The 20,093-nt window shown below is 37.7% G+C and overlaps 3 protein-coding genes across 5 annotated transcripts; 2 read left to right on the top strand and 1 right to left on the bottom strand.

Annotated features, from left to right (window-relative positions):
* Nucleotides 1-122: 122 nt before the first annotated feature.
* Nucleotides 123-7,962, top strand: LOC112460671 (carboxy-terminal domain RNA polymerase II polypeptide A small phosphatase 1). The gene is made up of 4 exons (XM_025025467.1): nt 123-331; nt 962-1,395; nt 1,860-2,045; nt 2,164-7,962. The coding sequence occupies exons 1-4, from the start codon at nt 262-264 to the stop codon at nt 2,359-2,361; spliced, it is 888 nt and encodes a 295-aa protein (XP_024881235.1). The 5' UTR covers nt 123-261; the 3' UTR covers nt 2,362-7,962.
* A 2,348-nt stretch (nt 7,963-10,310) lies between these two features.
* On the bottom strand, nt 10,311-14,728 carry LOC112460673 (LIM and senescent cell antigen-like-containing domain protein 1). Of its 3 annotated transcripts, none has more exons than XM_025025470.1 (8): nt 14,497-14,728; nt 13,992-14,107; nt 13,650-13,763; nt 13,282-13,394; nt 12,978-13,170; nt 12,619-12,760; nt 12,041-12,299; nt 10,311-11,765 (listed from the first exon to the last, which is right to left on the bottom strand). In XM_025025470.1, exons 2-8 carry the CDS (start codon nt 13,997-13,999, stop codon nt 11,563-11,565), a joined length of 1,032 nt encoding a protein of 343 aa, XP_024881238.1. In that variant the 5' UTR covers nt 14,000-14,107; nt 14,497-14,728; the 3' UTR covers nt 10,311-11,562. The 3 variants fall into 3 exon arrangements, with proteins under 3 accessions (XP_024881238.1, XP_024881237.1, XP_024881239.1); XM_025025469.1 differs by having other exon boundaries at nt 14,539-14,728; XM_025025471.1 differs by having other exon boundaries at nt 13,992-14,101; nt 14,539-14,728.
* A 480-nt stretch (nt 14,729-15,208) lies between these two features.
* Nucleotides 15,209-18,795, top strand: LOC112460672 (WD repeat-containing protein 34-like). The gene is made up of 9 exons (XM_025025468.1): nt 15,209-15,451; nt 15,565-15,649; nt 16,077-16,304; nt 16,385-16,619; nt 16,699-16,900; nt 16,963-17,162; nt 17,241-17,383; nt 18,017-18,216; nt 18,605-18,795. Exons 1-9 carry the CDS (start codon nt 15,393-15,395, stop codon nt 18,672-18,674), a joined length of 1,422 nt encoding a protein of 473 aa, XP_024881236.1. The 5' UTR covers nt 15,209-15,392; the 3' UTR covers nt 18,675-18,795.
* Nucleotides 18,796-20,093: the final 1,298 nt, after the last annotated feature.

Here is a 20,093-nt window from a genome sequence, read left to right as displayed (position 1 = left end):
TCGCACGTGCGCGCGCGCCGCTCCGTCTCGCTCGCTCTCCCGTCTCTTGCGCGCGCGCGCGCGCGCGCGGGACCGTCGCGCGCTCTTCGTGTCACTCGCGCGCGTACGTTCGCTCGCTCGCTCGCTCGCTCGTTCGTACGCGTACGGTACGTAGTGTACGTACACTCGCCCGCCCGCCCGTCCGTCCGTCGGCTGGCGCGCGCGCGCGCGCGTTAACGGAATTCGCGATCGAGCACGCAGGGACCACCGACTAATGTTTAAATGGACGCATCGTCCATTATCACCCAAGTGTCGCGGGATGACGAGTTAGGCGCGTTCAACAGCGAGAAAGGTGCGTATCGCGTAAATAGATCCCGCGCCGTCCCGTCCTCCCTCGCTCTCCCCCCCCCTGCCCGCCATCCCGCGTCCGCGCTCCGTACACTGTGCTCCCCGCCAGATGCTGCCGAGTGCCGGGATTTCGTTCCCCCTGCACCTGTTACGGCATCCCGCACCCGCGGTTTCTCTCCTCGACCTCCTCCGTCCTATCGTTACCTAACTTTGTCCTCCGTCCTCGTCTCCTGTCCCTTCCGCGGGCAACTTCTCGCGTGTCTTGTTCCTGCCGTCCCTCGCCCCCCTAGTATACTGAGAAAGTATGTCTTCATGGTGATTGTACGTGTATGTGTATTGAAAGAGAGACCATAAATACATACATATCTTTAACAAGTTTGTATCTGTAAAAATGTAGCATTGTCACTTCTAAAACTGTAACTCGCAACGTCGTTCATTGACTTTCGACTCAGTATACATTCCATACGTACAACAAAATACAGCAGCATCTGGTCCAAATCTGTTCTACGTAACTCGAGGAAATATAATTTGTATTGCAGAGACCTAAATTTTTTTCAAATCCAATTTTTGAAATATGCACGCGACATTGCGTGTGATTACATAATACGTGGTTGTTGCTTTCTGTGTATTGCAGCCCAGTTACCTCGAGAAAATGAAGCAGCCAACAATACTTCGTCGAGTGGCAAGAAGCCGAGGGGACGCGGGCTCTTGCGCTCCCTGCTCTGCTGCTTTGGAAGAGGCCGCGGTGGTAGTTCAAAGAGCTCCAAGGCGAGTTCCCTACAGGGTGAAGGTCGTGGCTCGCCACCACCTGGCACCGGATCCCCCAGGTTTCTCCTACCACCGGTTAGGCACCAAGACATGCACAAAAAGTGCATGGTAATCGATTTGGACGAGACTCTGGTGCATAGTTCTTTCAAACCGATCAACAATGCGGACTTTGTTGTTCCTGTAGAGATTGATGGAACGGTACATCAAGTGTACGTCTTAAAGAGGCCTTATGTGGACGAGTTTTTGCAGAGAATGGGTGAATTATATGAATGTGTATTGTTCACTGCAAGTTTGGCTAAGGTAAGTTTATTTTTTAAAAAGTAAAAAAGTCATTATCTTGTTCTTTTGATAAATACAAGATAAACAAGTCTTACAATTAGTTAAATCATTAAATATCAGTATAATTCTTGCAATAATTGACTGTCTGTGTAATGTTTTATTATCAAATTATATAAGATTTAGTTTGCCATAAATTTGTTAACCAATGAAAGATAGATGCAATATATTTAAAATATTCTATGTATAATACATATAAATTATATTATTCATGTTTATCTATGTTATATATTTCACACAAATTATCTTGTCACACGAAGAATTAATTCTATCCTTAAAGAGATAGTTAATGATTAGAAAGTAATTTCTGCTATACAAATTTTGATAATAGCATTTGCCAAGACAAAACGTACATAAAATTAATTTATAAAAGACTTTAAATAAAAACTTCCACCACGTATTTACGTAACATTTGTGATATTTTGCAGTATGCAGACCCGGTAGCGGATTTATTAGATCGATGGGGTGTATTCAGAGCAAGGTTATTCAGAGAATCTTGTGTGTTCCACAGAGGGAACTATGTTAAAGATTTGAACAAATTAGGTCGGGATTTGCAGCAGATCATTATTGTAGATAATAGTCCTGCCAGTTACATTTTCCATCCAGATAATGCGGTAAGATATAATGATATGTAAAAATATTTTTATGTTAAATAAACGTGATATGTATCATCTTTTATCTTGGAGGCAGCATATTTCGAACACGTAATAATAGAGATATATATTTTTGCAGGTTCCAGTGGCATCTTGGTTCGATGACATGACGGACTCCGAGCTACTGGATCTAATCCCCTTCTTCGAAAAACTCAGCAACGTGGAGAACATCTACACGGTGCTGTGTAATAGCAATCATCCTTACAATCAGATACCTACGCATGCGGTGCAGAGCAATCAGAGCCTGCCGACTTCAATTTCAATGGCTGCTTCCTAGCCCCACCTGAATCCTGGCAACGCAGCCAGTCTTGTCGCTCAATGCACCTTCCGGAGGATTCTGAGGGGACTGCTCCACGTAACCCATTCGCTATATAGCGAAGAACCTCGAAGTGCTTCTCCACGTTGATCTTTGGAAAAACCGCTCCGATCAGCGGAGCCAAATGTCTTATATCTTGAAAGCGCGTCACTTAAGTCGACACACAGTCATAGCTGCTAATATCCTTCTTCCTGGTGAGCAACGCAACGAAGACTGATTAGATTCGATTACAGAGGAGACATCAATGCTCCGATTACGTTTGTGAATGCTCCTGACCCAACTTATAGAACACGTTGAAAAAAGGAGGGTAACAGTAGCAGGTAGAATATGAAATATATATTTTGCTTGTTAAAAAATTCAAGATTAAAATTTTATTTTAATTGTTATTTTAATTATTTAAAGAAATATTGTAAGAAGATTTAAGATATTTTAGAATTTAGTATTGAATTACAGCTTTTAAAATTTGTGGATACAAAGATCAAGATAGGTATCTTAAGAATCATAGATAATATTTTTTATAAGAACGTATTGTCAACAGTAGAATACTACTCGCTTTACACTGCCGAGGAGTAGGAAGAACATTTTTCTTCGTATTTTATTAGAGATAAATTTTCATATCTACATTTATAAAGAATGTCGTAAATTGCTTAAATCATAAACAAATATGATAAAAAATATTTTTAAACCCTTTTATTCTACAGAAATCGGTATCTTAGCAAGATTTATTGTAAAATCTACACATCCTTGAAATTATAACTGTCTAATTGCCGTTATTAAATATGTTACCGACATCTGTAAAGCATTCAACAAGATCAGATCACGGCTTTGGACAAATTTTTGTGCAAATTAAGCATTTCATCAATGTTGCATTTGAGTATTAAGTATTTCCTGCTGCTGATACACACCTTTTATAGAACGCTCTGTACGTGGCATTTAGAACGGTGACATTGAAATTTTACGGGGTACGTACTACTGTTTTTTTATCATCTCTGATAAGTAACCGAGAATAATAATAATATTAACAAAAGTGTCTAATGCCTGTAGAGATCGGGGCTTTTTTTGTTAGCCCTTGATTTGTTTTTATCTTTGTTTTGTTGCTAGTGTTAAGCTCCTTGATTATGTACAGATGGCTAACTTTCCTTTGCCTTAGGATGGTGATCACGTCGCGTAGCCTTATCCTGTCGAATGCTTGTTTTAGGTCCACGAAGCACACAAACATTGGCTTGTTGAACTCCACGGACTTTTCGATGAGTTGTCGCAGTATGAATATTGCGTCCAGTGTCGATCTGTTCGGCCTGAATCCTTGTTGTTCTTCGCAGATGGGTACTTTATCCGTGATTTTTTTCGTTAAAATTTTTGTGAGAAGTTTTGCTACGGAGCTTAATAGCGTTATGCCTCTGTAATTTACGGGATCACACTTCATGCCCTTTTTGAATACAGGCACCGTAATGCTGGTTTTCCATTCCTTTGGTTTCCGGCCTGTGTCCTCGATGACCCGGAACAGATGCGTTATCTGGGTCATTAGCTCGTGGCCGCCGTACTTAATCATTTCATTGGTGATGTTGTCAATGCCTGGTGATTTGCGATTCTTCAGCTTGCTTATAGCTGCTTGTATTTCTTCTGATGTGGTCCTATCAGAGGCAATGTTATCCTCCGTATCATCCATAATTTCCTCTGGCTCCTCTCCGGTACCGTCTTGCTGGTAAAGATTTTCAAAGTGTGATATTCAGGTTTCCGATTTGATAAAGGTTACGTTTATTTCCTCGTTAATTGGTTTTTTCCTGTTTCGCAACATATTCCATACCTTCTTCTGACCTCCGTGCGGTGTGGATAAACGAAGCTGAAGCGTGGACAACCACATTTAGCGCTAATTGCGCAACGCGAATACGTGCCAGTGGTTTCGAAGTCTATATTCGCATTCGGCGCCGCTGAATCGCCAATGCGACTATCCAATTTCGAGAGTTTTACCTCAATTCGGGGAGGGAGATCTATACATGTGCATGTATAATAGCAAGATTTTATTCTGGGATTATAATCAGACAGTCACATTTCGTGCCAGAGCGCCGTCGACGCGAATACAGGACCATGCTACTTTATTACGATGAAAGGCAACGCGAGCCTTCAACGGGTTAACAATAAATCACGAAAAAAAAAGAATCTTTATAACTATTATATAATACTATTATATAATAATAATACAGTTGTTTCTAATTTTACACGGCGCGCAAAAGCCGCGCGCCCGCATTTATCTCTTTTTTTATTTCGCGTTTTCCTTTTGTTAAGAAATTTTCTCTGGATCTCCGTATATAAAAAGTTTCGGCTCAACTTGGATCGGCGCGGCGCTCAAAAGAAAACACATATTTTTTTATCAATACGTTTATCAATAATATCTATGATAATGATTATTATGATTTAGAAGATTATGATAATAATTATTATGATTTAAAAGATTATGATAATTAATATGCCTTTCTTTTCTCGTTTGCGAACTCCTTCACTTTCTGTGCGAACCACGGTCTGTTGTTACTCCTGCTTGTATTGATTGTTCTCATTCCTATGGCTTCCTTAGCACTGTTTATTATGTTTTCTTTTAATTTCCTCCATGCTTCCTCGGTTGTATCGGTTTCTGTGATAGGGTTGACCGCGATTTTTTCCCTCAGCCTATTCTGGTATAGGATTTTCGTGCTGTCGTTGTTAAATGACTCATTGTAAGTGAACAAAGTTTGCAGTGTCTTGGTTCAAATAGAAAAGCTACACGGCAACAATAGCATGGCCCATCAAACGACTCGAAGCGGTCTCTCTTCTTTTCTTGCTTCATACTTTCTCTCTTTCCTATAACTTTAAATTCTTCCAGTACACAATCACCATCGGGAATCATTCTAATTATTGTTCTCTTTTTTTATTTTTTTTTTTATTTTTTGCGATCGGTCAACTTTTCTGCAAGCAGTTTCTGCTTGCCAGATGTATTTTCGCTCTGCCCATGCGGACAGGATCGATATAGTTCATCGTTTTTTACGCTTTGCAAAATGGAAGAACACTCGCGCTGAGAATCCGACGTCACGACGGCCGGCACCATGTCCAACGTGACGAATTTGAAGTTTTTGTATATTAGTGTCTTCTATCTTGGGTTTTAACTTTCTTTCTTCTTGGAATTTTTATATTCCAAACTGCACCCCCCGCACGAGTGGGGCTCGTGCGGAGAAACTGGACTATCTTTCGGATGTTAGGAGAAATTAAATTTAAAATTTGGTCGTCAAGCTTGGGGAGCTTGGGAGTTTTGGATCAATAATACTGCATATGTGGTGCTCTTTCTCGTTCTTTTTCTTGTATCAAATTTTCAAAAATTTTTTAAACCATGCATTATATTTACTAATGCGTAATTTGCAAACAATCACAGCTGCTTGATCGAACATAATGAATGTACAAAGTGCATTGTACTACCATAATCAATTCAAATTGTTCGTGCTTTTACTTTTGTTAATATTATTATTATTATTATATTAATATAATTATTATTGTAAGTATCGACGCTGATGTCATCATTCAAGTGTAAAAGAAGCTAAATGTTTTTATCCTGCGTATCTTGCTGCTGAAAAGTCGCGCTCGGACTGACTAATATAGGAAATATTTCCCGAAATCACAATTCTGATTGAAAATAAGTACATTTTTCAAAATCTTGCGTTGAAATGACGACATTATCATCGATATATCCAATGAGTATATTGCTTATCAATATCAGCTTGTAACAACTTGGCTGCGTCTGTTTTATTTTTTCTTCCTTCGTTTGAATTTTGGAATGTCTTATTAATTTCTATCGATATAACGATAGTTCGGAGAAATCCGGTCGTTCGGATTATCGTTTTTACTTAAAATAATAAAAGGAAGAGATTTAATGAAGAGATTTTTGATGTGGCTTCCAATTCTTCCATCCTTCTGTACTTATTAGTAAGTGTGCCGATGTTTCTTGTAAACGTTATTATGCGCGAACGTATATCGTAATATTCTCTTTGTAATAACGCCCATCGAAACGACTCCGTTGTGTACGACCGTCATACATCTGTTCCGGGACAAATCTGTGCACGATCCAAGGATCCGAGAATCCATAGGTCTTTGTGAGTGTACATATTTAAATCAAATATGTTATACATATATATATGTTTAAAAAACGGCAGGAGCAGAAAATGCGCGCGCGCGCGCGCGCGCGTGTGTGTGTGTGTGTGTGTGTGTTTGATGCATGTACGTTTGTATGTATCGTATAGAGTTCCTATAATAAGAGTTAGGATACCGTTATAGCTTTGTCTCACTCCCACTAACTTCTTGGCTGAAGCATATGGCGACCATGATAGCTTTGTCTTACTCCCACTTACAGCCTGTCTCACTCTCACTAACTTGGCTGAAACATATGGCAGGACCAATAAAAAATCGTCACCACATTGGCTTAACTCTTATTATATAGGAACTCTAGTATCGTATGTATGTGGCATATGTATAAAAAGAAAAAAAATAATAATAGCGTTCGAGGCTTTTGCCGAGCGACGGCCGCCGCCGCACCGTTGGACTGCGACCTTTGTATCGGACGATTAGAACGTAGAACTAGTGGTCATGTTCAGCGATTATCCGCGGATACGCGCGTGCGAATCCAGGGTTGCTTGCAAAAAAAGAAAAAAAAAGAATTGTTACTCGCACCGCACATCTAGCGCTAAATGCGACCGGTCCACGATCCATCTTCGCGTCGATTATGATCTTTGTACGCGTCAATTAAAGCAATTTACCTGTTTAAGTTTCGTGACTTAGGAGATTTATCAGAGACAATCTTACAAAGCATGTGCAATCATGAAAGAAGACTTAAAATAGCGTCGAAACCTTGAAGAAGGCCCTTATTATCTTCATTTTTCCCCTCCGCTATAAAATACGCAAAAAAAAAAACGAGTTTGAGGAAACCATACGCTCAGCTTAATTGATGTTTGGCATTAGTTAACTTGGCGAGTGACAAATATATAAAACGATCGATTTAATATTAATGTTTGGAATATTTTTTTATGACTACAAAAATGTCTCGAACAAGTGAAAAGGAAACTAACATCGCGTCAATGAGTTTCTTCAAACTATGTTCTACCGAGAAACTTTATCTCCTACAATAGTATTCCAGATATAATAAAATAGGTCACTCTTTGTATCATTCAATCTGGCGTGAAGCCTCTTATCTCCGATCTTATAAATTTTGATTTTATCTTTTAAATCTGTTGCCTCAGATTGTCATGATTTTATATGCTTTTATAAGAGCATAGGTCACCACGGGGGAATCTCTGTAGATTCTCTTGCCTCTTTGACGTCATCGAACTATATATATAGCTGAATCGATTTATTATACCGCTTTAAAGTTCAGGATCAATTGACCACATTTAGCGCTAAACCACACTGTGGCTAAACGCAGCGTTAACCTTAGAATACTAATCATACTTTTAAGCCATTAACACTAATCATACGTTAAATTTACGTATGTTGAGATTTTTCTTTAAAAAAAATACCAAGATGAGAGAAATAAAAGTTTTATTAGAAATGGACCATATGCTATTTTAATGGGTAAGAAAAAACAAAAAGGAAAGAAAAGAAAAGCTTATAAATTTAAATGCTATTTTTTTATTACGTATTATTAGTATTCTAGGATTAAATGGAAGTGTGAGTGCAAGAATTCCCCTTCGACGGATAGTCGATACGAGACTATTTGCGGGAATAAATTATACTTGGCATAAACGAGACATTTGAAGGTAACTCGACGAGAAAAAGAAAAGTAAAACTCGCGGAAAGTGATTACTTTTTAATATTTTTTTATGACCTTGAACGGGTTAAAAAGATTTTAACATGAGTGAGAGTAGAGAACAAGGAGCACGTGTGAATATAAAATTAATGCCTTGATTTGTAAATAAAACTTCATTACTTCCATTAAATGCCGTTTTTATTGCGCATTCTTTTCTATTGCTGAGCACATTATTCTTATCGTTCATCCTATATTTTGTTATTAATCTCTTTGAGAGGGTTCTCAAATCTGAGAGATTAAAAATATATTACAATTAAATAAAGTACACAATTAAAAATCCGTGAAATGTGATTAAATATATATATACGATTGTTATTACATATGTTTATATAATAAAAACTTTATCATCATTGTAGATATCAGAACTTATGGAGTAAATATATCGGCAGTAATTCAGATAAATTTATGAACGAACATATATATTGTAAAATTTAATCAAACATAATTGCTTGTCACGTCATGCGATATAAGATTATGATATAAAATGTAAATTAATGTTGTGGTTTATATATATACATAATGTTATGGAACTATTGCATTCTTCCCCAATCATAGATGCCAAATTGAAAAATATATTTCAAACTGAAGAGACATCAATGGGGGGATGGCGATTTGACAAGCTTAGCGCAGAGAACAGCACCGAAATTGAAGACGTGTCATAATGTTTATCTCCAAGGTGACATTTATTTAAAGGCAATGGGCATAAATAATGTCTCTAATGGTCGAAATAATGGCATGTTTCCTCTCAGAATGTTGAAAAAAATTATCCTCCATAATAATCTTGCCGGCTTCTCGAATTTCTTGTGTACATTCTTCTGGAAGTAGCAATTCCTGAAAACAGCTGACGAAGCGACATATTCCTCCTTTGGAAAGCAACGTTCTCGAGAGGCGTGAGCGAGAAGGTTGCAATTAATAAGAAATCATCAGAGATCATATTCTTTTATTGTAATTGAAAGTAACCGGACTTAATTTTACTTGAAGTCTAGAAGTGGCGAAAATGCCGAGAATCGGGATTGTCCCTCAAAATTTCAGCACTTGAAGTGAAATAAGTATACATAATATTAGACATTAGATAGAAAAAGTAAAAAGATGAGAAACATGTATGTACAAAAAAAAAACAAGCCTAATATAATTCGATAAAGTCGGATAAGTCTACGGACGAATTGAAATAAGTGCGCGAATTCAAATATGACAAATTTCAGGGTGAAGACGACCCCAACTCCGATTAACTGAATTGATGTTTGAACGACAAACTTCAGAGTGAAGATTACCCTGACTAAATTCCGATTAACTAATCGAGGTCAGTCGATTTCAGTCGATTAACTTAATTGGAATTTAGTCAAGAGAATCTTACGTTGATCGCAACGCCGCGCCGTGCAGCAAAAGCGCCAAACTGAACTATAAATAGCGGCCGAGCGCCATCTAGCGTTGCCTCGCGCAACTAATCAACAGTTCAGTTTGGCGCTTTTGCCGCTGCACGGCGCGGCGTTGCGATCGACGTAAGATTCTCTTGACTAAATTCCGATTAAGTTAATCGACTGAAATCGAGTGATTAACCACATCGAGCCGTATTTGTGATATTTTACCAATGTAGAATACCACAAATATATAAATTTCTTGTTATTGGACACCTGAAAACCTGTTGGTTGAATTAAACTGAGAGAACGACCTCGATTAAGCTGCAATTTAGTTAATCGGAATTTAGTCAGGGTAATCTTCACTCTGAAGTTTGCCGTTCAAACATCAATTCAGTTAATCGGAGTTGGGGTCGTCTTCACCCTGAAGTTTGTCATTTGAGTTCGCGCACTTATTTCAATTCGTTCGTAGACTTATCCGACTTTATCGAATTATATTAGGCTTGTTTTTTTTTGTATGTACATACATGTTTCTCATCTTTTCACTTTTTCTATCTAATGTCTAATATTATGTAAACTTATTTCACTTCAAGTGCTGAAATTTTGAGGGACAATCCCGATTCTCGGCATTTTCGCCACTTCTAGACTTCAAGTAAAAGTCCGGTTACTTTCGATTACAATAAAAGTGTAAAAGTTTCGCAGATGCAAATCGTATTGGGCTATACAAGAACATATCATTTATTTCAATTGTTTATTTATTTATATACACAATACGCATTTGTTCTCAATTTCATATCAATTAATATTCTCGCTTACATATTGTGTAATTATATGTACAATAAGTTGTAATATCTTATCATTTGTTTACAACAAACATTTGTGATAGCTTTACGTGTGAGACATGTGATCGATAGTGTAGTTTATGGATTCTTATGCAAAAAGTATCGATAAATTTCGCTGTTTACTTTTATTGACATCTCATGTGGCATATCCTTATAATACCAAATAAAACGCTTAAATACATGAAAAGCAAGTCAATTTTTGTTACAATTTAGATTAAATTTTTAAGGCTGGTTCCAAATATTACATGTTACATTACTGTTTCTGTATTATAATATCGCTATCAGTGTACAATTTTTATAATTGTATATTAAAACTTCAACATTGCACGTCTCAAAATCAGCGTTTTGTGATCGTCAGTTTTTCAGCGCTTCAAATATATATTATTATTTTTATAATCTTAACGTTGCAGGTAATAACAAATTTAAATACATGAAAAAATAAATTAGTAAGTAAAACCGAAAACCCTTAATAACTAGGACTCGAATGTTGATAAATAAACCTGAATAGCAGCTAGCAATATAATGTAATTACAAATTTAATTAAAAAATGTGATATATTTTGATCGAACACAATGAATTCAATTTTAATGATTCTTTAGAGCCGCTCGATATCATCAAAATTTGAAGATATCGAGATATATATACTCTTATATATATAATCTTGATGTGACAAAAATAATAATTAAAAATATAATTTATACAGTGGTAGAAAATGGAAACATACATTTAGATAGAAAGAAAGAATAGAAAAAACGCGAAAAGCTTGATACAATCAAACTTTTTAAGTGAAAAATCTAAATTGTAGCAGCTTCCATAGCCCGATGAAAAAAGGGCATGAAAGACGTGCTGTAAACCAGTGCTATACTTGTATTCGCGACTGATATTTAGATTTAGACGTAATATCAACAATCAATAGACGTTTCATCAACATCCGAATCACAAAAAGAACATTTAGTAGAATTAAGCAATTATGTCAAGTACTTGTAATTGACGAAAGAGTAGCTTCGGCAGAATATAGATTACAATGCGACAAATAATTAAATATACTTTTTCTCGACACTAAGATAGATAAGGCACTATCTATATAGCGCAATAAGCGCAAATGAGTATTGATTATTTTTGAAAGATTCACACAGAAGAGCTGCGTTTACGCTGGTGGAATTCTTTTGGGATTCAGATCGTACATACGTCGCATCCGCTTTTTTAGCTCTTGCGGAAATTTGTCGTAGCATTTCTTGCACGCGGGCTTTAGATCAAATTCGAAGAACTTCGTCTTCTGATTCATCTTTTGGTCGCAAAACGCGCACGCGAAGTGATGGACGCACCACGCCTTGTTCAACGCAGTAAAAACTAGAAAATACAAGCATTAGATTAAAAATGTTAGCGCTCGCAGAAAAGATTCGTATAATTTTTTGCTTCTGATATTGTCAGTTCAAAGTAATTGCAGTCAAAGGTAGTAGTAGTTCTTAAGAACCGCAATATGAGAAACATAAATAGCTAGAGAAGGAAACGTTCAATTTAAGAATTCAAAGAGAATGAGGAAAATAAGAATTCGAAAAAACAAGACTTCAAAAAACGGATTGTCTGGGTTGACTTGTAATATTTTCAATATATCTGATACGTACCATCTCCAGAGATAACTTGATTACAGACGAAGCAGAGATTCCCGAACAACTGATGATAATGAGTCTCGCAATAAGCGAGACCTTTCTTCTCGTAATGACGATGACCTAAGAAAGGCTTTTCGCATTTAGCACATACGAAATGCTCTACGTGCCAATGTTTGCCGAGCGCCGTTACCACGCGTTCCTCGATGGGACGCCGGCAAGCGCCGCAAATCGGGATTCCCATTTTATCGTGACATCGTAAGCAATACAGCTCGTTCTATGTAACATAAAATTTGTTATTAAGACGATTTAGATCGGTCTTTGTACATGCAGTTATGAATTTGAAAGTGGAAGATAAATATATTATTTTGTATCGTCTAAAATGTACTGTTAAAATTACGTTTAACGTATTAAACGTTTTACGTTTAATACATTTTTACGTTTTAAACATTTTACGTTTAATACGTTATATTTTGTTCACTATGATGAATGTATTTATATTTTTATTTAGATATAATTTTTTATAAACACTGAGACTTTAAATAATCATGACCTACACCTGATTCATATATTGTAAAAAGTTAGGGAGTTCTTACCATTTCATTGGCAGCGTAGCCAGGTCGAGATCGGACTTCTCTGGCTTCGGAATTGAGTTCTACTCCACAAGTTGTGCAATTGAAATGATATGGATGATAAAGTTCACCGCGGAATCGTAAAGGTTTGTCATCGATTACTCCGCTAGAAATTACGAAAAACGATATCAATTAAAACTTTGAGACAAATATGTATTTTTCCATTACACTATATTATAGTTTCTTTGATTCTCTAAACATTTTAGACTAATTTTTAGAAATATCTTTGCCAAGAAACTACAAGTGGTAGTGAGAAAAGAATATAGTAAATAGAAATCTAAAGTATCAAAGATATGTTATTTTATGCAATAATAAGGACATACTGGCATTGATGACATATATGTTTTCCAAGCACCCCAGCTTTCACATTGGCGTTGCACGTGTGGCATAGAGCTCTGCCTTGACACTTGATGAATCCCGCATCCGCCAATTCACCATTACACTCTTCGCAGCGGAAGCATTGTGGGTGCCAATTCGAGTTCATCGCTTTAATCACGCGGCCGATGACAAACTCACCTGTCGCAAAGATAATAATGTTGATTAAATACAGTAAAACGTTACCTCACATTTGACTGTCCAAGAATTAACGGTAATGCTCAAGTAATTAACAGAATTTGTCCAACTTACCACACTTGCCGCAGCACGGTGCAAATAGAACGTGAAAGTCATGCTCGCAATACTTGTATCCTTCAAATTCGTAGAAGATTCCATCTGGAAATGGCCGAAAACATTGCGCGCACCTGTAAACATTTATTAGATATTAACCCACGTGTCTAAAGAATTCATAATGCAATTTTTAGAGCTATTTTCGTTTTACGAAAAATAGCAAAGAAACGCTTGGAGAATACATGTTGAAAAAGAAAACTTCTTTAAGTATTGCACAATTTTGAGAATTGACTCCGAAAGAAAGATGGTACGCATGGTACATTTATCCATTCATTACAGCTATTTACTTTTGAATAAAACTTCCCAATTGTTGTCCTGTATATACTTACACAAAACACTGAGGATGCCACAATTCGCCGTTTGAGTTAACAATCTTCTCATGCGCAACGAAGCCTTCTCTGCATCGGGAGCAAAACATATGATCCAACGACATATCTGTAACCCTGTACATAATACATAAATATAAATATCAAACGTTTACAGTCAATTTAATCATTAAATAATAGAAGCTTGTTGTAAATATATCGTAATATTAAATCCACAATCTAAACTGTCACTCCGTTAATTAATGGACAATTATGTTTATACATTATCACTGTTATATGTATAGAATTATGTCTTATATGTTCACGCAAAGAAAATGAACATTTTTCTCAGGACATAATGCTTACCCTGGCATATTTTAACGGAAGAGGACGGTTTACGCTTTGACGTTGACAAATACTCCTGGCTATCTTTTTCTTCTACTCGCTGGCACTTAATCTGCCTTACACTGTGACTTCTGTTACTGGAACAATATTAAAAGTGAGTTGAAACAAATAATAACGAGTAATAAATATATTAAGTGCAAATTTAATACACGTTGTGTCAATAATACTCCAATATTCTCATTAACGCTACATCAATCACTCAGTCATCTTCTTGCAATTACGTTTTATTTTTTTCGGATATTGTTTTCTCCTTACACATATTACCTCTTTTTATCAGTCATCTGCTATCTATTGACTTCTAACGTGTATTCAATTATTGAGCATTTATTTCAATCTGATAAAAGATGTAATTTTGGAGCAACAACTGTACTCCTGAAATATCAATCGCCATCTGACTTTATAATTTTTGCCCAATGAACCAACCGTCAGTCAAGAATAGAAAATTCGCGGTAACGTAAATATTTACCGAATTAAATAAAGCGGAGAGTAACGGGATTAAAAACACTACCTGTGCGATCGTCTTGTTAGCTGACACGTCTGTATTCCTGTCAGATTTTAATCAGAGACAGCCAATCCGATCTCAGCGAATGTAGCATGACCTTTTATGAGAACGAACGTGGACCCCGACGGATCCTACGGTGGCAACGGCTCGTCCTACGCCACACCCTTGGCACCCGCGGTAAGCGCGATGGCAACGACGATGATGTCAGCGCGCAAATTCGGAATCGTCAAGGCGGTTTTCCAGTCGTCGAAACTGATGACTTAAGCAAGACCTGGCCACGAGACAACCATCAGCCAATCGTGTTATCTAATATCCATTTCTGCAAATGTAGGTTAACTTTAATCTCGATTTGACTTAGTTTTTATTTTTATTTTTTTCTAATTTTGAGAGCTATGTCCACTTCTGCCTATGTTAGGTTAATTAATTTTAATCTCGGTTCAACTTACCTTTTATTTTTCTCTAATTCTCGTGTCCATTTTTCCACCAATGTATAGATCAGCTTTATTAGTTTCTAATTCTGAAGAACTAGAAAAAGATAAGAAAGTAATTAAACTGTAATTATAAGGTTAATTTGCATCGATAGAACTGGACAAATGGCTTCTGTCGCTCCCTGTTCGCAAAATGAGTCAATCGACGCTTCGCTCTTACGGAAAAGCGGCAAGTCGATTGGTCACGTCGCTTCCCGTCACGTTGTGACCATCAGCTGATGTCCAATTTTCGTAAACACACTCTCGGCAGCGTCGTTGACAACCGGGTGTCCAACGAGCGTGATCTGGAACATTTTTCTTAATTATACGCAAATCAGAAGGCATAATCAAAAAAGGAAGGAAAGTCCGGAAAGGTTTGTTCCATCGGAGAAAATGTTCAGCACCAAATCCTTCGACGTTGTGAGCTTCAATTCGGAATTATCTCCCGCGAGGTGAGTCCGCTTATTATCATTCGAACTATCGTTGCAAAATGTATATGTATTATATATATACATAAATAATACTTGAATTTAATTGATAACGCGATCACATCGTTCTCTCCTAGATTGGAGACGTCTGCGAACGTTCAAACGACGGAGATAGTCTACGCCGCTGAAGACACACAGACCAGAGAGACGAGGAGTGTTGGGGTGTGTTACAGAGATTTTATTTGAATTCTGAAGTTTACGGAAGATTTTATTTATTACCCTCGGCAAGCCGGAGTAATTTCTTCTTGAAAAACAACGTAGAACTACGTCAACTGTCACTGATGATGAACCCGGCGCTACAGCCCGGTGTGGGCCTTGACCTTCCTTGATCACGTCAATCATCATCAGTGACAGTTGACGTAGTTCTACGTGTTGCTTGCGGCACAGTTGTACGCTCGGCAAGCCGGAGTAAATTCTTCTTGAAAAACGTGTGAATCACAAAACGTCGATAAATGCTGTAACAGCTTTCTCGTATAGCCTGCATTTGGTTCTTATAAGCGTCCAAAATCAATACTGTTCTACCTTAAATAACTGTCTTAGTTTTTTTTCGTTATTTTAGTTTAATACATTAATTTTTTTATAACTCCAGATCCAGACGGTGAACGGACAGAAAACAGACGCGCAGGTAGATTATGACAGACTGGCAGAGTTTATGAAAAAAGTTACGCCAGGGATCCTGCAAGCTCTTGACGAGGCTTACGCCACTAGCGCTTTCGACGACTACAATCCGAATGTGACCGAGGTCTCGTCTGCCAATGTAGAGTTAATAAAGAAAATAAGTACATCAGAAGAGGCGGACACGTCTCCTCACGAGAGGGTACGTCCTTTTCAATAAAACTAAAATAACTGTCTTATACGAGATTAAATGGCTGATGTCACGAGTCGAATGTTTTGCAGATTAAAATAGGCGACTTGTCGTGGAGCACCGTTGGCGGGACATTAGCGGTAGGCCTCGGTCATATTCGTCACGAAACGTGGTGCGATCATCTTTCCGCAGTCCAGTTGTACAATCTCACGACGGAGGACAACGTCGCGGACGCCCCTACCAAGACGTTAGAGACGGATGGATGTGTCACAACGCTGTGCTACCACCCGACGGAACCCTCCATCCTCGCGGCTGGATTGTTCAACTGTAAACTTCTTCTAATTAACAGCAACAATTACGAAATTCACATCTCGTTATACCTGACAAATGCGTTTGATTTCTCCAGGGGACGTATTGATCTGGAATCTTAGAAACGACGATTCCGTTGTGCCCACGCACGTGTGCACGCACGGCGAGCGCGTAACTCAAGTGTGCTGGCGACCAAGATCCGTGCACGACGCGGACCTGTTACTGAGCTCCAGCTCAGACGGATACATACTGATCCACAGATTGACGGCTAACTTTACGACCGTTCAACCGCACAAGCGGTACGTACTGCTAGCTGCCTGACTGTTATAATCCTGTTTACGGAATCTCTGCCGCACTGCAGATTCAAGATAATCAAGGAATACAATCCGGTGGAAAAGACCAGGCCGCGTAGCGCCGGAGGTACGCGCGAGCGAGCCGCGGAGGCAGGGCTGTGCATCACGAGCTTTGACTTTTCGTCGAGGCATCCCAGTATAATTGTCGTTGGGACGCAGTGTGGTGGAATCTATAAATGTAGCTTGGACAGCGTAACTCCCATCGAAGGTTTGCGTCTATATTTATTGTAACAAGATAATATAATAAAATTGTTCGTAGAAAACAAGAGGTTTTTATCAATTTCAGGAGACGCCACGCTTATAGATCCCGTGATCGACGAATACGAAAGGCACAGAGGTAACGTTACCTGTGTTAAGTGCTCGCCGTTACGCAATCTGTTTGTCAGCAGTGCCACGGATAATGAAATCCGTATATACAATCTTGACGAGGTAAATTTCCATATGTCACACATTTCAGCCTTTTCAATAATCACGACTCTGATCCTACGAAAACAAGGAATGTTATTTGATAATCTTTATTTACTTTAATCGAGTTTTTTGTGGATGATTGGAGTTTTTGAGCTTAAAAATAAATGGCACAGTCATACAATAAATTGTATTATGTATTTTAAAAAAATTCTAGCATATAAATTAGCTAGAATAGAATTTTTAAATTAAAATATAAAATTGGAGAAATGAGAAACTAAAGTTGCGTAGAATTTTACTTAAAATACATTTTACAATTATTTACCACGAATATTATATCTGAAGATTTAAGCGAAGCATGAATCTACTTTTTTCGCGCTTGAATATTCAATCAGTACAATATCCACGCAAGAGTGCGTGTCATTCTCGGGCAAACGTGACTTGTTCGCTTTTCTGCAAATAATAAAGCACTTGTTCGAAAGATCAGAGACAAAAGTTTTGAAACGTTTTCTAAAATATCTCGACGACAAACATGAAAAGGGGAAAGAACTGATATAACCAATTTTTTACGAAAATTTGTTTTATTACGTATCAGTTAATTTTATGTTTTTGTTATGTAACTCCCGACGTTACGTAATTGTGAATTACATTACGCAGCATGTCAGTCAGCGAACTATTTCCGTGGACAATACAGTTGTGGGATTAACGTGGATGATTGGCAATCAAGACGTATTCGCAGCTTACGGAGCGGGCGCGTGCGTGAAGTTCTACAATGTTGCGGACGGTAAACCTGTGACGTGTCCGAAAGTCGAGGTGACTGGCAAAGAAATCAGCAGCTTGTGCGTAAATTCCAAGAGGTACGTGTAAGATAATCAAATCCGGATGATTCATCACTCAAAAACTTCCTTTCTCTTTCTTGCTAATTTTAAGCACGATTGTTACAACTGGTGCTCGTTTTCTCGACGCATGTTTATTTATAAAAATAACAACAATTTTTTATCTGTAATAAATATATCTATATGTCTTGAATAGCTGTAATTTACATAGGAACGTTACAAGCTCACTGTCGAAGGTCGAACAGTCTTTCAAATGATTGCGTCGAATCATCTTCCATGCAAAACAATTGCTAAGAAAAAATATACATACATATACATAAGCGATTCATAGTTTTAACGTAAGATATTACTAGAAATTACTGGAAAAATTGTACATTTAAAAGATCAATATTTGTTTTGCTTGTTATAGAGATATACTGGCGATTGGAAGTGTTCGTGCGAAAGTCGAAATATGGAAATTTCCACGTCACTTGTTTTGAGCGTGGTTCTAATTTACGCAATTACTTGCGGCATTCGCTGAATGGATTGACACTACATATATGCTTTATGTATTGCACATACGTAACTGTTTGTAACTGGAATAAATTTTGGAACATTGAACCTTCCTGATTATTTTTCTTTATAGAGATAAGAAATGATGAGACAGTTCTTGATAAAACATGTTTAGATCAAGAGTTATTCTAAGATAAAAAATTTCCACTAAATTCAAAGTACTTCTAAAATAAAAGTTCAACATATTTTATATACATCATGTGTAAAATATATATATATATATCAGTTCCCTGCATATCACAATTTGATTAAAAAAAGAGAATTTATCTCATCATTATATTTGGACAATAGCTCTATATAATGTAATTAAATAAAAATATAAAAAAAGCATTGACCACAATGAAGTTTTAAATAAAACTTTGAAGTTTTAAATAAAACTTCATTATACGGTCTATAAACAATGCGGTATTATAAAAAACAATTTTATATTACCTCTGTGTCTCAATCAATGCGCAGCGTAGCTCTGAAAAGGGGACACAATTTAATAGGAAGAAGTATATTTATTATATTTCAGGTACGTTGAAGATTTGTCCTGAAAAGGACAGTTTGCACGCGCGCCTTGGCGCTCGTCCAGGTCCAGATGTTCCTTGCCCTTAAAAGGGCAGTTTTAAGCCTTTGTCCTGATAAGGACAGTTTCGCACGCTTGCACGTACGTTTATTGCGAACCAAGAAGACACACCAGCGTTCGTGATGCATTTGCGGGTCCCAAAAGGGACCCTGGGTAATAATGGGGAGGATTATGCGGGAGAATCTGATATAAATAGGATGCGGGATATATAAGATAGGAGGGGAAAGAAAAATAAAGGTGATTCTCTCGTGGAATATCTTGCAAATGTTGAAGACGGCCAGAGGCCGTGTTAGGATTCGGGAATCGATTCAAGGAAACTTTTTTCTCTTCTTTTTTTTTCAAGGAAAAGGATGAAATATAGGGGGAATGGGATAATTGAAAATTTCTTCTACTCCATCCAGATGATCTTCTTCGCCTCTCACGTGAACGGCAAGATGTTGATTCCGTCCCTTCTCTCGAACACGTACCGACTTCAAGAATTCTTCGGTGTCTTCCTCTCAAAGCGGCAGCACCTATTTACTGCTGAAACTCGTCAAGCGAGTCCGCAACTCATCTCCTTCTGTTTCTGGTCTCATCTCCGTCATCGGAGATCTTCCTCCGATTGCCTCCCTGCATCTTGTCTCCTTCGCTCCTACTTCTCTCTCCTTCTTCCTTTGTTTCAACAATAATATGAATATGCGCGTCTCTCTCGGGTGAGGAGCGACTCGCATAGACATCACGAAATACACGAACTCCGTCCCCGCTGTAAGTGGTTGTATATAATTGCGCTGCGCTGAAA

The sequence above is a fragment of the Temnothorax curvispinosus genome, unplaced genomic scaffold (assembly GCF_003070985.1).
Source record: "Temnothorax curvispinosus isolate PA1 unplaced genomic scaffold, ASM307098v1 QBEX01010704.1, whole genome shotgun sequence".
Lineage (NCBI taxonomy): Eukaryota > Metazoa > Arthropoda > Insecta > Hymenoptera > Formicidae > Temnothorax > Temnothorax curvispinosus.
Note: the sequence above shows the minus strand (reverse complement) of the source record. Positions and strands in the feature narration are given on the sequence as shown.